This window comes from Bos mutus, chromosome 10 (genome assembly GCF_027580195.1).
Source record: "Bos mutus isolate GX-2022 chromosome 10, NWIPB_WYAK_1.1, whole genome shotgun sequence".
In the NCBI taxonomy this organism is placed as follows: domain Eukaryota; kingdom Metazoa; phylum Chordata; class Mammalia; order Artiodactyla; family Bovidae; genus Bos; species Bos mutus.
This window is the reverse complement of record NC_091626.1, coordinates 83253602-83272533: the sequence shown is the minus strand read 5'-3', so window position 1 is coordinate 83272533 and position 18932 is coordinate 83253602. Positions and strand designations below refer to the sequence as shown.

The window sequence follows — 18932 nt, the reverse complement described above, 5'->3', positions numbered from 1 at the left end:
GTAACTAAATATTAAGTGCTCATTATTCAGAGCTTTTTTCACCTCTTTAGATGAAACTCACTGTCCAGCACATTCCTCAGGAAGACTCCCTATGTAAGGTACTTTCTGAGTTCCTGAATACTCAAAACTTTTCTGTAGTTTTAATCTTAAAGCTGAATATAACTGACTCACACCTTCTTTCCTTAAGCTCCTTTAAAAGTAAAAAAAGTTGCTCCAGTGTTGCCCTGATGCCACTTTTGAGAAGTCTGACATCAGCTAATATTCCTACCATTGTACGATTTAGTTCATCTTTTGGACTGAAGCTCTGAGCATGTCTCTTTAAAGTGTAATAGCATTACTAGGATATGTCTCAGAGCTGATTAGTTTTTCCCAGTACCCAGTGGTCATTTCCACATGTAGACTCAAGTCTGCTTTTATTTTTGGAATTATATTTCTTAGATGGCTTAGTTTTATCTTTAAGAACGCCAGTTGTACACGTGACAACTTTGTCTTTCACGTCAACTACTTTTTCTCAGGCCTCTTTTTCTTTCTGTATCTAACTTGAAAAAATTTGCGTCCTTGCTTTTCTTTAATACTTATTAAATTTTCATTTTGATCTATTCTTCCTTCAGGACTTGGTTATTTAGTCTTCATTTCTGACATGATTCTGTCTTTTTCTTCATTTTTCCCCCTGAGTTCAATCAACTCTCACTGCACTTCATTCTGTTTTCTGGTCCATTTCTTTCTTAATTTTTGAATATTTGATTCAAGGTATTTTTTCAACATTACCAAGGCTTCCTTTTTTTTTGGCTATGCTGTGCGGCGTGTGGGATCTTAGTTCCCCTAGTCGGGGGCTGAAGCTGGCCCCCTGCAGTGGAAGCAGGAATGGTAGCCACTGGACCACCGGGGAGTCCCCCTGCTGCTTTTCTAAAGATATTTCCTCAGTTGGGAGCACTCATTCCAGCTTTCCTTCTGCATAATGTGGATTCAGGGGAGACTCTGCACCACCTGGAACATTAATTTGCATTTTGTTTTATTTTCACAGAAGCTCTGTATTCCTTTTTTCTGCTCCTGTGCATGTGAGGTACAGGTTTCCTCAGTCAGCTTAGTGAGGATCACTCTGTTTCATGGCTGATGGGGAGGGACTGTGGGCAACTTTTGCTTCCGCAAGATCTGTAATTTTCTCCGTTTCTTTTTTCTCTTCACTGGCCACATTCCCAAGGTGACTAACCTTTCCATATTTATTCTCCTCTAGAAGCAAAGCTTCTTTAACACTGCCCTTCTGATCCTGCTCACTTTCAAGCCCTTTTCCTAAGCCAGAGCCAGGGCCTATCAAGTCCTGGTGCAAAGCAGTATTTTTGCACATGCTGTTGACACCTTCTCTTTCTGAGGGTTACCTTTTGCCTGTGTTTTGTCTGTTTTCTGTTTCTCTGTCTTTCTCTTTCAAGAGTCTCTCAAGATGACCTTCCCCCACTCCATCCCCCATGGGACTGTGGCAACAGGAGCTCCACTGGGATTCGCTGCTTTTTCCCACCCGACTGTGATGTAACCTGAAGATGATGGCTTCTCCATCTCCCAGCAAAGTTGGAGGTGCAGTCACAGGTGGTTTTATTTGAGCTTCTTGCTGATATGGGGGTTGGCAGGGGTGGGGGGGAGTATATGGAGATTTGGAATCAGGCAACTGTCATTACCAGACAGAGAATATCTATTCTTGTTCACTGTTAAAAGTATCATTTCTGGAGTTTCAAAAAAAACAACAAAAAATCCTCAAGGCAAACAAAGTTTCCAGCTTGGTCTGCAAGTCTCTCAGAGGATGTTACGTAAGTTTAAAACCCTTCAACCCCACCTCCACCTGACGGGCAATGGAAAGTTAAATGCCACTACCCTTTCTATCTTAAAAAGTGATGGATTATTTGCGGCTTCACAGTCTTAAAATTTTCTGAGGTAAGACTTTCCCTAAAGTAAATTTTATCACTCAATCATCTAAATTATATCACAGCAACGTATCACCCTAGTGGCTGAAAACAACAGTTTCTCACTTCTCCTGCATGGCCGTTGAGGGTCGCCCAGGGTTCTGTTCCACCTCTTCTTTACTACGGTACCCAGCATCACAGAGAAACCACTGTCTAAAGTACCAAGAGCTGAGGAAACAGAGGGATAAAGTATTTGAAGGGCGTCACACTGGCAGTTAAACGCACAAGTTAAATGCCTTACACGGAACCGCCGATCAATTTTGTTGGCCAAAACTGGTCAAGTGATTCTACCAAGCACAAATGGACCCACCTTGTGCCAGAGGAGAACCAGAAATCTGTGTAACAGAAGCTTCATCTTAAACCTGAAATATTCCTAAATATTTCTGCTAACTGCAATAAGCAAATGTACTTCTTAGCATGTGAAAACTAGATTGACTCAATATTAAAATCAAAGAAATCACATTCTAATGAAATTCAAATAACAGTAAATCTAAATAAGATCTGTCAAATATATGCAATATTTTAGTTGGCTAAATGACAGCAACTAAAATGCCTTAATTAGAGCTCTCATCAAACAAATTTAGCTGTGGCCAAAGCAAGTTATTGCCAACTTTAAATTATGGAAGATGACTGTGTCCATAATACCCTTATGAACAGAATCGGCCCGGATTTTAGTAAGTAAAAGTGTTAGTCACTCAATCATGTTTGACTCTTTGCAACCCCACGGACTGTAGCCCATCAGGCTCCTCTGTCCCTGGAATTCTTCGGGCAAAAATACTGGGGTGGGTAGCCATTCCCTTTTCCAGGGGGTCTTCCTGACCCAGGGATCAAATCTGGTCTCGCACACTGCAGGCAGATTACCATCTGAGCCACCAGGAAAGCCTGGATTTTTATTAATAAAAGGAACAACAAATATGTGCACACTTAGGCTTCTGTTTATATACTCAGATGCTTCTCTAAATCAGGTCTCCCACACTGCAGGTGGATTTTTTACAAGGCCGAGCCATCAGGGAAGTCCAAATATATATTTAGATGTTGTTAATTTACCTTCTTTCTTAGCATGAAAACACCAGCACAGCTGATGGGGTGGTAAATACAAAGCAGGGCATGTGTCTAACCTGTGCTCATCACAGCTCTCTAACTTGGCTTACACACCTGGGAGATAAAAAGGCAAGTTTTAAAGTAGCTACAGTATCTGAACAACACTACACTGATAAGCATAATCATTTTTTAAAAATTCAAGGACATCCATAGTGAAAGATTAACCATAGAAAAGACTTACTTGTTCTTTGTTGTATGCCTGTAAGAGGACCTTTTAAAGGAATATTACAAGAATAAAAAATTGAACACCCATATGTTCCTCATGGGAAATGACATAAAAAATTCAATTTTGTTTTCCCATTATTTGCTTTATTATTGCCTTCCATTTTCTATAACCATTAAAATGTGGGTAAAACATACTAGCTTTTAAAAAGTAGGTTTCCACTATATGAAGCTGTCCTCATTTATTATATTGAAATTGACTCTGAAAATAATGAGAAAATAAAAAATATTAAAATTTCACAAAGAAAAGAAGTAGTCAACAGCTAAGCAAGAAAGTATATCTGTTAAAATACATTTTAATTTAAAAAATGAAAACCCAGAGTGTACTTTAAAATGTTTATTCTACAAATATCTAACCAGTTCTAATTACACGTAGGCACTGCGTAGAGCTATCTAGAACAGCAGTGGCCTAGAATTTCACTGTGTAGGTTAGAATTCAGGCACCAGCTCCAGCTGCGCATTCTCAGACAAGCTGCCTAACTTCTCTCTCTGTAGCCCTGTACCTACATCTGTAGAGTGAGGACATTAATAGTACTGGTCCTACAGGATCTGCTCTGGGGATAAAAAAGGGTTAAAAAAAATTCAAAATCCTTAGGAAACGCAGTATTTGGTCCAAATGAGATACTGTACAGATTAAACAAGACATGAATGTATACCACTTAGAATGATGCCACGCAGGACTTCCCTGGCGGCTCAGTGGTACAGAATCCACCTGCAATGCAGGAGATGCAGGTTCGTTCTCCCGGGTCACAAATATTCCCTGGAGAAGGAAGTGGCAGCCCACTCCAGTATTCCTGCCTGGAGAATTCCATGGACAGAGGAGCCTGGCAGGCTACAGTCCATGAAGTCTCAAAAGAGTCAGACACGACCGAGTAACTAAACAACAACACAGATAGGAAGTGCACAATGGACACTGACTGTTGCTAAGAGTCACTGGAAAGAAATCATCTACTGATTTCCAAATTCAAGAGAGTAAAAGTGTTCCTACATCCTAGTCTTCCAAAATAAAAACATGCTCCCAAACAGTAAGGTAAACAAGTAATGCTATCACACATATGAGAACATAATCAAGACATTTGAAGATCAAAAAAATCTTTAAGATCTAGGAAAAAAAAAGGATTAAGCACATCATTCTCAAGATGACAGTGAAGGGAAGTCTCACAACGACAATCACACAGTAGCTGAGAGTAACTAGTCCACATGGATGACAACAGAGGGCTCAGAAGGAAAGTCTCCAGGAAAAAGGGTTGTCTCATCTACAGAAAATCACACAGAAGAGGAATTCACAGAGCTGCTAAAACAGGTGGGGGCACTTAGAGACTCAAAGAAAAGTAACTGAATGGAAAGACGGGGGTAATTTAACTCTGGGGGAAAAATTTATACAAAGAAGGAAACAAAAACAAAAAACAAATACTTGGCTCAGCTATGAATATTTAGACAGCAAGTAAAGACTGAATATGGATTCAACCAGAACCGTAACTTCATTAGGTGAAAGTGAAAGTGTTGGTCGCTCAGTCGGGTCCGACTCTTTGCTAACCCATGGACTGCAGCCCACAAGGCTCCTCTGTCCATGGGATTCTTTAGGTAAGAATACTGGAGTGGGCTGTCATTTCCTTATCCAGGGGATCTTCCTGACCCAGGGATAGAATGCGAGTCTCCTGCATTGCAGGCAGATTCTTTACCACCTGAGCCGCCAGGGAAGCCTGTTAAACAGGTGAACAAATAAATAAAGGAGGTCTAAAACTGCCGACTGAAGAGCTGCACAGTGCCATTTCTCAATTGGCAGACCATGTTACAATAGAAGAAAGCAGAAACCAGAGATGGAACTGCAGACGAGGGTCAGGGGCTGCGGATCTTACTTTATAGTCTTATCTGACTAAGTACATACATGGATTACTTTTGATAAAATTTTTCAAATTAAATAAAGAGTATTCATCAAGTCCTCTTTATGGCAGATACTATATACAGGTCTACTCACCACCATTCTCAATCACCATTTCCCTTGTCTTGAGAGGCTGAGAATACATATTCCATTTCACAGCCGCCCTTGCAAAAGGATGGCCACGTGACGCTGCATAGCCAAAGCCAAAAACACACAAAAATGTCTCCTGAGGAGGATTCAAATCCTACATAGGAAGCAAACACCTCACAGACAGAAAGTCTCTTCCTCTTGCCCCACATTCCTGTCTGAGTCTGGACGGTCAACGTCAGCACAGAGCACAGAGGTCACACGCTGAGGCCAGCGGAGCAGCCAGCAGGAGCCTGGATGCCCAGGGGCGCGGGGAGGCCTCGCCACATGCTGTCTTCTTTTCAACCTTCTTTACTTAAACCACTGACGCTGAGTCTTCTCTTACCAGTTATTATAAGAGGACCTGGGAACCAGTCTTCTCATGCTAATTATGATAGGCACTAGGAAACCAAGACGAAGAAAACAACTCCCCCAAAGCTTATTATCTAACAAAGTAAACTTTGCCAAAGAAGAACCATAATACCCAATAAAACGCACCACTGTCAAAATGTGGGGACGTCAGAGGAAGGAGAGATTATGTCTAGCCGAAACACGCGGGACAGCTTCCACGGGCTGCCATGGGGCCTACAGAACTGAGCGAGTTTTAACAAAAATGTCCCTTCCACATTAAAGAACTACCACACAAAACAAAAAAAAAAATAAAGAACTACCACACAAAACAGAAACAGACTCTACAGATGAGGAAAACAAACTCGTCGTCACCGAAGGAGCGAGGGAAGGAAGGAGGGACAAATTAAGGGTATGGGATTAACTGATATGGGCTTCCCTGGTGGCTCAGCAGCAAAAAATCCGCCTGCCAACGAGGGAGTCACAGACTTGACCCCGGTCAGGAAGGCGCCCAGGGGAAGGACATGGCAACCCCTCCAGAATCCTTGCCTGGGACATCCAGTGGTCAGAGGAGCTGTGGGCTAAGTCCATGAGGTCTCGAAGAGTCAGACGTGACTTAGTGACTAAACAACACCAACACTAACAGATACAGACTACTGTGTATAAAGCAGATAAGCAGTGAGGATACACCGCAGAGCACAGGGAAGTATGTCCTAGTATCTCAGAGTCACCTCTGAAGGAACATAAACTGTAAAAATGACTGAATCCTATGCTGTACACCTGAACCTAACACAATAGTGTAAAGCAACTGTACTTCAATTTAAAAAAGAGAAATAGCACAAGCAAATATGAAGGGAAAGTACTGAGAAGTTTCAAGTAAAGCAAGTGCTCCTGAGCTAAAAAGACCTGTTTTCTAATCTCAACCACATAAACTACCAGACTTGTGACCTTGGGGAAGATACTGTATTGAGTTGGCCAAAACATTCCTTCAGGTTTTTCTGCAACATCTTATGAAAACCCAAACAGACTTTTTGGCCAACCCAATATCTGTGATAGAAAGACAGAGATTCTCGGATGACTGTTGTAGCATTATTCCTGATACTTTACGTACACTTTTAAATTTTCTAGTCTATTCCATAGTTTAAATAATTTTTTTAACCACACAGGGATCAGATTCATCCTTTAACACAGTACAAAAAAAAAAAAAAAAACAGAAAAGACAGAAAAACAGGCAGATAATTTAAGGCAGAAAGAAAGTAATTGAAACAAATATAAAATAATCTTATTAATCTTTTTAAGTCAACTAACTGGGCTTGTTACTAAAAAAATAAGGACAGTGGAATTCACTCCACTGTGCATTCCCTCAAATATCTGAGTATCTATCATGTTCCAGACTACTCTAGGTGATCAGATTCAATTGTGAGGAACAGACAGAATCTCTGTCCTCATAGAATTTTAATGCCAAAGCAACAGGGGAATAAATAAATGTTTCAGACTAGCCAGTGGGAATATTAAAACCTTAACAACTAATGTTAAGCACAGTGGCTGCTACTGCTAAGTTGCTTCAGTCGTGTCCGACTCTGTGCGACCCCATAGACGGCAGCCCACCAGGCTTCCCCGTCCCTGGGATTCTCCAGGCAAGAACATTGGAGTGGGGTGCCATTTCCTTCTCCAAAGCATGAAAGTGAAAAGTGAAAGTGAAGTCGCTCAGTCGTGTCCGACTCTAGCAACCCCATGGACTGCAGCCTACCAGGCTCCTCCATCCATGGGATTTTCTAGGCAAAAGTACTGGAGTAGAGGCCCGACCAAACACATAAACGTCTGAAAGATTTCTATACTGTTCTAGCAACACTGAGAAACCCAGAAGAGAAAAAAAATTTTACTCTGAAAAGTTGTAATCTAGAATTTTAAAAGATAATTTTCATGTGGATTTACAGTAATACATGCCAGTCTCAAAAGCTTATCATTTCTGCTAAGATGGAGCCTTGCTCACACTAACCCAGAAGTCACTGTTCAGCACATGCACTCACCCAGAGTCCAAGTCCAAGCCCACATACAACTGGGACCAACCTCAGGGGCCCCCCCAGATATGAAGAAAGCAGCTCATCACAGCACATTCACTTCCCAAAGACAACACAATTCTTGGAACCTCACCCAGATAATTTTATCTAAAACCAGACAGCAGAGAAGCGACGAAATGCACTGGAAGCATCAAGAAGGGAAACAAGAGAAGAAAAGAAGCGAGGGAAGAAAAAGAACGTGCTTACAAAAGTAAAGGGTAATTCTAAAAGGCACAGCAGTCCAGCCACTGAGGACCAGATCACCAACAGTCTCACATACCTTCTGCACTGCTATCTAAACAGCACAATAATGTTGTTCAGTCATTTTTAAAAGGGTTAAATTATATCCAAAATGCTGTCTAAGAAGTTAGGGACACAGAGCATGTAATCACAGAAAATGGGCTCCTTTCAAACAAAGAAAAGCAATCCAATTAAAAAAAAAAATTTTAAGTAAGGGGGTAAATGACAGGGCAGTTTCACAAAAGAGGGAAACCAAATGGTCAACAAATCTTTTATATTTTTGTTTTGCCTCATTTTTATTTACATTTTTCAAGAATTCTATTAAGCCTATCAGTATTCAGGAAATGACACTGCAAAAAGAGAGACTATTTTACCCCCATCAAATCAATTTAAAAATGTAAAACCAAGAGGCGACAAGTAAAATGAACTCTCGTGTCCTGCTGGTGGGACTATGAGCCAGTACAATCAATCTGGAAAGCAGTTTGGCAACACTGAATAAAATAAAAGCTGTGCAGACCCACAGAGCAGTGATTCTATTCCTAGGTATACACTATAAACTCTTGCACATATATAAGTGGACACGTAAACAATGCCACAGACAAGATCACTGCATGACAGAAAAAATTAAAACCCTGAATATCCACTAACAGGACAATGAATAAAGACATTATGATATAATCATACAGTGGAACATCATAGAGTAACAAAAATAAATTGATAAAAGTTACAGATGGCCATACAAACAACTCTCACTTTTAATGCAGCAATGAAGGATACACATAATAGGCCTGCGTATGTTTGCTAAGGATGTGTATATTATATGATGTCGTATTTATGTAAAGAGATCCCTGGAAGAGGAAACGGCAACCCACTCCAGCATTCTTGCTGGGAAAATCCCATGGACAGAGGAGCCTGGTGGGCTATGGCCCGCGGGATCGCAAAGAGTTGGACACGACAGAGACTGACCGCACCACACACGTAAAGAGAAAGACATGCAAAATATTATTACGCACTGTAATTTATGCACATATACTTATGTTGTAAAAGTATAAAAACACAACTGGGATGACAAAAACTACATTCAGGATAATGGTTACATAAAGTTTCAACTGAACTAGTAACAACTTCAGAGAAGGCAATGGCACCCCACTCCAGTACTCTTGCCTGGAAAATCCCATGGACAGAGGAGCCTGGTGAGCTGCAGTCCATGGGGTCGCTAAGAGTCGGACACGACTGAGTGACTTCACTCTCACTTTTCTCTTTCCTGCACTGGAGAAGGAAATGGCAACCCACTCCAGTGCTCTTGCCTGGAGAATCCCAGGGACAGGGGAGCCTCATGGGCTGCCGTCTATGGGGTCACACAGAGTCGGACACGACTGAAGTGACTCAGCAGCAGCAGCAGTAACAACTTCTTGAGAAAGACAGACATGGGGGCTTCCTAGTGGTTGAGGGGCTGAGACCCCACACTCCCAGTGCAGGGAGCTGGGGTGCGGTCCTGGTGGGGGCAGGAGCGCCAACACGCAGCATGCCAGAGTGCCGCGGCTCGGCTAAAGGCCCGAACGCTGCACTGAAGACCCTTAATGCCACAAGGAAGACAGAGATCCCTCACGCCTCAACTAAGACCTGGCACAGCTAAGTAGGCAAATAAACAAATGATACATACATTAAAAAAAGAAAACCAGATACGAACCCAACATCACAAAATAGTAAGATCAGATAGCACTAGCGGGCAGGTTCACAAGTGTCTGCTCTCCACACACACCAGAAAAAGACCCGTGCTTTTAAAACTGGCCTCTTTAACAACTACAGAATCCGACAGTTCCTGAAAACAACCCTCACCGTCATCGCCCTTGTCCTTCCACCCCCACGATGGGAAATAAAGAAATGAGTAAGTCAAGGCACACTCTTCTCAGACAGGGTGAAAAATCAGCCATAAAGACACAAAGGTTCAGGCAGGGCAGTTGCTGGAGCGCAGACGTCTAGGTTCACAGCCAGCTTTGCCACCTGCAAGACGTGTGAGCTGGCGCGAAGCCCCTACCCTGGTGTCCTCTCAGTCTGCAGCACACACAGGGTCGCTGGCGGTTTAACAGAACATACAGGTAAAGCGCCCACCAATCTCATACCACTGCTAACAGTGATCACAACTGAGGTAATGCATGGAAGTCTCAGGACCAGTCTCAAGATCGAAGTGGTCTGCTCACAAATCTTTAAAAAAATTTTTAATAAGATGGATATTTATTTATTTACATTTTTTAATTAAGGCATAATTGATTTAGAGTGCACAACACAGTGATTCAAAATTTCCTAGATTATACTCCGTGTACTCTTGTTATTAAATACTACTACTACTTGCCCTGTGCTGTACAACACGTCCTTGCAGCTTATGTATTTTACACACAGTAGTTTGTGCCTCTTAAGCTGATACCCATCTCCTGCCCCTCCCCGTCCCTCTTTCCACTGGGAACCATGGGTTTGTTCTCCGTATCTGCGCTCACAATCTTTTGAATGGCTTACAGGGAACATTGCTAAGAACAGTAGGGTCAAATGTCTTCTTGTAATGTCCACCTGAAACCAAAATGTTTCCAAAGAAATTACTCCATAGTTCTAGTGCCATGTGGCTTGCATACCATTTCTTTTGAAAAGAGCAAATACATAGTCAAAACACAGACTAGCACAATTCAAAAACTATCACACAATTAGAAGAACTAAAGAAAATCATCTTGCAATTAAAAAAACACTGGAAAGAATACTATTCCTTATGGCACACAAATATCAGATGACTATCTATTATGTTCCCTTTGTCTTTTTTCCTTTTTAGTTTCAGAATATAAAAACCAACAAATCCATTTTCTGAACAAACTCATTTACAGAGGCAAATTTCCCATCTGACCTGTACATGAGTGAGCTGATGCACTATGCCTGTTTACAACACCTCTCTATAGAGAATTCTGAATGAGATAGGGGTTGTTTGGAATTCCTACAATGCAGTCCTATAGATTTCTTTTTAAATCTTCAAAATCCTACTTGATTTTTGTATCTAATAATCATGGCCCATAATACCAAATGTAGAACAAATGGGTTAAGTGGACCCCTCGGTCTGAGAAGAAATAGCCCTCGTGATAAAAATGTTTACAGTTGGACAGGAAAAAAGAACAAATTTGTATCAATAGAATACTTACTAATTATTAGGTAAAGGGTCTTCATTTCCACATACCTAGTTTTCTTAAGGATGTACATCCATATTGTCAAATTCTTTATTTCAAAACCAATTCAAAAAAAGCACAGAGAAATTATCCCTCAATTAAAAATAAATAATTTTTTTTTAAGCAAAAGCAAGATCTTTACACGGTGCTACAAACTGAGCAGAAGATGAATTTTGACACTCCTATTTCCAAACTCAGTCAGGTAACCCAGTGCTGTGCACTTAAGAATCCAATTTTGTCTTTTCCGCTGGTATGTGGAATTTCAGCCACATGGCACCCAAACACATCTTGTATAGCAAAAAGGTAGAAAGTCACTTGAATATTAAAATGATCCATTAAAAACTGTAATTTGGGGTCAACTATATTCTTCTACTTCTCTGTATATACATTCTACTAATTTTTGAGAGTTCGATATTGAAACTCCAACTAAAAATCTTAACTTATATACTTAAAGAAATAATGGTAATATATAGTTGAACTCGGAGAAGGCAATGGCACCCCATTCCAGTACTTTTGCCTGGAAAATCCCATGGCTGGAGGAGCCTGGTAGGCTGCAGTCCACGGGGTCGCTAAGAGTCGGACACGACTGAGCGACTTCGCTTTCACTTTTCACTTTCCTGCACTGGAGAAGGAAATGGCAACCCACTCCAGTGTTCTTGCCTGGAGAATCCCAGGGACGGGGGAGCCTGGTGGCTGCCGTCTATGGGGTCACACAGAGTCGGACACGACTGAAGTGACTTAGCATAGCATAGCATAGCATAGTTGAACTATATGGAATCTTGTTCTGTATTTTCCAAGCCTCCTATAAATGTACTATCATAGTTTCATAATTTAAAAAAATTAAAAAAATTTTAAACCCAGTAATTTTGCAGAATCTTTTCATATTCTTTTTTTTAAAAAAAGAAACTATGAATCATTTCAGATTCTAGACTTTTAACTATTCAGCAATATTAGAAAAAGTATTTATTAAAGATATTTCTATTTTCAAAAGTCAATCAATTAACATTCTAAGCTCTGTGGGAAAAAGTGGTAATCTTATTATCTTAAACTTTAGTATTATGACGACAGAGGATAAGATGGTTGGATGGCATCACTGACTTGATGGACATGAGTTTGAGCAACCTCTGGAAGTTGGTGATGGGCAGGGAGGCCTGGCGTGCTGTAGTACACGGGATCACAAAGAGTCAGACATGACTGAGCGACTGAACTGATTATAATATAAACCTGATCATTATTCATAGTTTTTTACTTATCTTCTTTTAAAACTAAAGTTCACTATGATCCAAAAATATTCACATTATTCACAGTGGATAGAGCTGACTTCCATCCACTGACTGTGCTTCTATTCTGTTTTAAATAAATTAATCCAATTAGTGGGTGCCACTATGTATCACAAAAAAGAAATACAAGGTTTGCTGCCAAGAGACAGTCACAATTTGATGGGGGAGGGGAGACAAGTATATAATTACAATGCAATAAAACACCTGCAATTAGAGAGGCGGAAGGTCAGGAACACAAGGAAGCAGCAAGTACCAGAGCCTGGGAACCGGAAAACGCCAAGGAAGAGAAGGTGGTGGAGCCTGAGCTGAGTCTGTAAAGAACGGAGAAACTTCTGGGTTAAGGGGAATGAAGGCACCAGATTCCAAATTTTCTCATATACCCTCAAGAGTAAATAAACAAAAAAGACAAAATAGGGCCTTCCCTTGCGGTCCAGCGGCTAAGACTTGGCCTTCCAGCGCAAGCAGTGCTGGTGTGATCCTTAGCTGTGGAGCCAGGAGCCCACAGGCCTGGCAGCCAGAACGCCAACACACAAAATGGATGCATGACTGCAACAAATTCAAAAAAGAATTTAAAAACAGGTCCACAGAAAGAAATAAACAAAATACACAGCACCATAAAACCAACAAAGACGGAGTGAAACCACACATGACCCACACCTGGAGCAGTAGCAGGAGACAGAACTCTACAAGCTTCCAATGACCGGTGACTGAAAAACGGACCCCATTGAGCAGAGTTCCCACCAACCCCACAGAAAGTCTGCAGGTTTAAAGACAGGGAGGGACACTTGAGAGCCACTGAAAAAGAGCAGGGGGAGACAAAGCAGAAGCATGCCCAGAAAGGCCCAAGGATAAGACTAGAATGCTGCACACTTTGCAAGGGCCGGCTCGAAAAGAGGCTCGAGAGCCAGTGGATCCGACAGAAATCAGGCACGCCCATCTCCGGAGGGCAGACCAGCAGGGGAAGGGGAGGCGCCTAGGAAACTGGCAGTCAAGGGAAAGGACCGAGAGGAGGGAAGGCGAGGGTCCCACCAGAGAACAGGCGCACCCTCCCCGCCCCAGCACCTCCCAACAAGCGCGGAGGGCGGAACTATGGAATTCTCTAAGAAGGGGTGAGCAGATACGCAAAAACGCAAAAAGCAGGCCACGGACACAGAAAACTACTGTTTAAAACAAAATCAGAAACTGCTAATAAAAGCATCGCCACTGACAAACCCGTCCCCCTCCAAAAGAAAAGCCACAAAGCTGAAGAAAACAGTAACACAACACTCCGAACTGAATTTAAAATCTTCACACAAGTACTCGAGATATGAGGAGGAAAAAAAAGTCCTGAAGCAGAAACACAAAAACTAAGAACAGAAATGAGCAAACAACCAAAAAAGGACCACAGGCAACAAGAGGTGATTGACTCAGAAAAGCAGCAAAAACGAAACACGTTCCGTAACAGACCGTGAGGGGAGCGCCCCCAGAGCGAGGTGCAGGGCAAGGAGGGCTCACTGCAGAGGGGGGACACTCCCGGCACCCTGTAGACGGGGGTCTCTCTAAGGGCCGGGCGCGCTCCCGGGACCCTGCAGACGGAGGGTCTAAGGCCCGGGCGCGCTCCCGGCACGCCGGAGACGGGGGTCTCTCTAAGGGACGGGCGCGCTCCCGGCACCCTACAGACCGGCACGCCGTAGACGGGGGTCTCTCAAAGACCTCTGCGTGCTGGCAGGGGGGCTAGCTCCCGCAGGAGGAGGCTGGACAAGCCCCCTGAGGCCCGCTGATGACATCTTCAGAGGGGAAAGGCAGTACCTCAAGGGAGAAGAGACCTGCTCTGGCTTCAGATGAACTCAGAACTCCAGCTCCACCACTGACTAGAGTTGAGCTAAGCAACTATCTTTACCATTCTGGGACTGGGTGGACGGATGGATGGATGAACAGGTAGGTAGACGGATGGCTGGCTAGACACACAGACGCACACACCCCAACACAACAGCTGCACTTGTCTGACCCTGCTGCTGCTGCTGCTAAGTCGCTTCAGTTCTGTCCGACTCTGTGCGACCCCACAGACAGCAACCCACCAGGCTCCCCCGTCCCTGGGATGCTCCAGGCAAGAACACTGGAGGGGGTGTCTGACCCTAAGCGCCTCCCAAAAGGAGAGCATCTGCAAAGACCTGTCAACAGGCCACGTCATCAGAAGGAGAAGAAACGGAGCTAAAAGGCAGAGACCGGGAAGGGGCAGGACAAAGCAAGCCGACTGTCCTGACACGCTCACCACCACGGGGACACGGACACTGACACGCTCACCACCATGGGGACACAGACACTGACACGCTCATCACCACGGGGATCGGACACTGACATGCTCACCACCACAAGGATGCTGACACACTCACCACTGGAGGGACACTGACATTGACACACTCACTGCCATGGGAACACTGACACACTCACCACTGCAGGGACACGGACACTGACACACTCACCACCATGGGGATGCTGACACGCTTACCAGGCAGGGACACTGACACGCTCACCACCACGGGGACACTGACATGCTCACCACTGCCAGGACACGGACACTGACACGCTCACTGCCATGGGGACACTGACACGCTTACCAGTGCAGGGACACGGACACGCTCACCGCCACGGGGACACTGACATGCTCACCACCGCGGGAACAATGACACTGACACACTCACCACCGCGGGGACACTGACACTGACAAGCTCACCACTGCCGGGACGTGGACACGCTCACCACTGTGGGGATACTGACACGCTTACAACTGTAGGGACACAGACACGCTCACCGCCATGGGGACACTGACATGCTCACCACCATGGGGACACTGACACAGACACACTCACCACCAGGGGGACACGGACACGGACACGCTCACCGCCACTGGGCGACTGAGCTCCATGGCACCAAAACGCAGGGACGACTGGAAAGCACTGGGCCCCTTCTGTGCAAAGCCGGGGAGAAGCGTTTCTCCACGGGGTCCAGCCCTCTTCTTCGGTTAGGGCCGCCCTCGGGGAGCACTAACTTCCAGCTAAAGCAGCTGTGGTGCCCTCCTACTTGTATCTCCCGCAGGGTGGACCCTGGAGAAGCCCTGGAGCCAAAAGGAAGCGATGCATACTAGAGGAAACGGGAGCACGCTGAGGCAGACCCTGCCCAGTGAAGGCAGTCAAGGCCGGGACAGGAGAGCCGGGAGAGGCTGTGCAGGGATGCTTCAAGGGCCGCTGACGGGACGCTCAGACGCCTTCTGCTGCCATTAAATCGGCCACCGAATGGTGACATGCGGGCCAAGTCGTCACGCGCGCACCTGGAAAGCACGCCGGGTTACTCGGCAGCCACACCCAGGGAGCTGGAGGATAGGTAAACGGGTCACTGGGTCTTCAAGGAGCTGGCGCGGCTGCCGCCTGACAGTGGCAGGGGAGAGTTTACTCTGAGCTCGAGGTCTAACTGGGAGTGTTCCTGCTGCTGCCCCTCTAGGGAACGGAACTAAAGCGTCTGCAGCAGCAACTGCCCAGCAGGGCAAGGCAGCCGAAGGCGGAGCTCCCTCAGAGACGACGGCCTAAATCACACAAGGCCAATGCCGTCCTGGCGGGCGGTCCATCACTCTGCTCCATCCCAGGGCTGGGTGAGCCAGGGCACCGTGAATGCCACTCTGGCCCCCGGTGGTAATTACACCCACCTCGCCCTGTGACACTGTTACACGGTGACACTGTGTGGCCCGTGTTCTTCCAGAGCCCCCCGTTTCCATGGATACAGGGAAACCCAGGTCCATGGAGGCTCTCCTATGACACTCGGGCAGTTTCCTCTCACCTGGGCATTCTGAATTACCTGAGAGAATGAGATGCTTTGTTTGGACCCTTCTAAAGGAGAAAAAGGCGATGGCACTCCACTCCAGCACTCTTTGCCTGGAAAATCCCATGGATGGAGAAGCCTGGAAGGTTGCAGTCCATGGGGTCGCTAAGAGTCGGACATGACTGAGCGACTTCACTTTCACTTTTCACTTTCATGCATTGGAGAAAGAAATGGCAACACACTCCAGTGTTCTTGCCTGGAGAATCCCAGGGACGGGGGAGCCTGGTGGGCTGCCGTCTATGGGGTCGCACAGAGTCGGACACAACTGAAGCAACTTAGCAGCAGCAGCAGCAGCACACAGGAGAAAAGGAAAGATATAAACATCTGAATGCAGAGTTCCAAAGAATAGCAAGAAGAGATAAGAAAGCCTTCCTCAGCGATCAATGCAAAGAAATAGAGGAAAACAACAGAATGGGAAAGACTAGAGGTCTCTTCAAGAAAGTTAGAGATACCAAGAGAACATTTCATGCAAAGATGCACTCGATCAAGGACAGAAATGGTATGGACCTAACAGAAGCAGAAGATATTAAGAACAGGTGGCAAGAATACACAGAAGAATTGTACAAAAAAGCTCTTCACGACCAAGATAATCACGATGGTGTGATCACTGACCTAGAGCCAGACAACCTGGAATGTGAAGTCAAGTGGGCCTTAGAAAGCATCACTACGAACAAAGCTAGTGGAAGTGATGGAATTCCAGTGGAGCTACTTCAAATCCTGAAAGATGATGCTGTGAAAGTGCTGCACTCAATATGCCAGCAAATTTGGAAAACTCAGCAGTGGCCACAGGACTAGAAAAGGTCAATTTTCATTCCAATCCCAAAGAAAGACAATGCCAAAGAATGCTCAAACTACCACACAATTGCACTCATCTCACACACTAGTAAAATAATGCTCAAAATTCTCCAAGCCAGGCTTCAGCAATACGTGAACTGTGAACTTCCAGATGTTCAAGCTGGTTTTAGAAAAGGCAGAGGAACCAGAGACCAAATTGCCAACATCTGCTGGATCATCGAAAAAGCAAGACAGTTCCAGAAAAACATCTATTTCTGCTTTATGGACTATGCCAAAGCCTTTGAATGTGTGGATCACAATAAACTGTGGAAAATTCTGAAAGAGATGGGAATACCAGACCACCTGACCAGCCTCTTGAGAAACCTATATGCAAGTCAGGAAGCAACAGTTAGAACTGGACATGGAACAATAGACTGGTTCCAAATAGGAAAAGGAGTACATGAAGGCTGTATATTGTCACCCTGCTTATTTAACTTATATGCAGAGTACATCATGAGAAACGCTGGGCTGGAAGAAGCACAAGCTGGAATCAAGATTGCTGGGAGAAATATCAATAACCTCAGATATGCAGATGACACCACCCTTAGGGCAGAAAGTGAAGAGGAACTAAAAAGCCTCTTGATGAAAGTGAAAGTGGAGAGTGAAAAAGTTGGCTTAAAGCTCAACACTCAGAAAACAAAGATCATGGCATCCCGTCCTATCACTTCATGGGAAATAGATGGAGAAACAGTGGAAACAGTGTCAGACTTTTTTTTCTGGGCTCCAAAATCACTGCAGATGGTGACTGCAGCCATGAAATTAAAAGACGCTCCTTGGAAGGAAAGTTATGACCAACCTAGATTGCATATTCAAAAGCAGAGACATGACTTTGCCAGCAAAGGTCCGTCTAGTCAAGGCTATGGTTTTTCCAGTGGTCATGTATGGATGTGAGAGTTGGACTGTGAAGAAAGCTGAGCACCGAAGAATTGATGCTTTTGAACTGTGGTGTTGGAGAAGACTCTTGAGAGACCTTTGGACTGCAAGGAGATCCAACCAGTCCATTCTGAAGGAGATCAGCCCTGGGTGTTCTTTGGAAGGAATGATGCTAAAGCTGAAACTCCAGTACTTTGGCCACCTCATGTGAAGAGCTGACTCACTGGAAAAGACCCTGATACTGGGAGGGACTGGGGGCAGGAGGAGAAGGGGACGACAGAGGATGAGATGGCTGGATGGCATTACTGACTCGATGGACGTGAGTTTGAGTGAACTCTGGGAGTTGGTGATGGACAGGGAGGCCTGGCGTGCTGCCATTCATGGGACTGCAAACAGTCGGACACGACTGAGTGACTGAACTGAACTGAAGGATCCAAAAGTCAAAAAGTGTGTTCTCCAGCCTCATAGAATAAATCCACTGCAACACGCTCTTCTCTGAGACTTCTGGTCTCAATACTCTGCCAAGGCAGTTCCTGCTTATTTACCTACTCTTTGTAGGTCACAGTCACGTCCCGACTCCTAGAACCACCCCAGAAGCGTGTTAGGAGGAGGCTGCAGGATGTTCAGTCCTGAGCTGTGAGCAGAGCACCCAGGTCGGTGAATGCTCCCCTCTAACCTTACTGCTCCGCCACGCCCGCTCCAGCGCCTTCAAGGCCCCGGCCCCCGGCACCCCCGCCGCCCCCATGGGTGCACACTAGCCAGGACCTGGCTACCAGCCTGAGTGTCCTCTCCCTGATCAGACCATACCACGAGTGTGTCTAGCGTCTGTTCCGGGGACAGTATGAGAGGCGTCCACCTCAGAGGGACCAGCGCACGAGCTCCGGGCGAGCAGGCTGCTCCCCGCCTGCCTGTCCCGAGGACGCGGGCTCCGGGGCACGACACTCTCAGGCTCCTGCGCT

General features: G+C 45.0%; 1 protein-coding gene across 3 annotated transcripts in view; it reads right to left on the bottom strand.

The window, feature by feature from the left end:
- The window catches only part of RPS6KA5 (ribosomal protein S6 kinase A5), a 200529-nt gene that overhangs the window by 163332 nt on the left and 18265 nt on the right, over positions 1 to 18932 (bottom strand). Inside the window, exon 1 of one of the 3 annotated variants that reach the window (XM_070378343.1) lies at positions 5254 to 5577. The exons of the other annotated variants lie outside the window; for them this stretch is intronic. Coding sequence (XP_070234444.1) covers positions 5254 to 5302 — 49 coding nt within the window. The 5' untranslated portion in view covers positions 5303 to 5577. Of the gene's footprint in view, positions 1 to 5253; positions 5578 to 18932 lie in introns of those variants that run through there. 3 annotated transcript variants of the gene reach the window in all.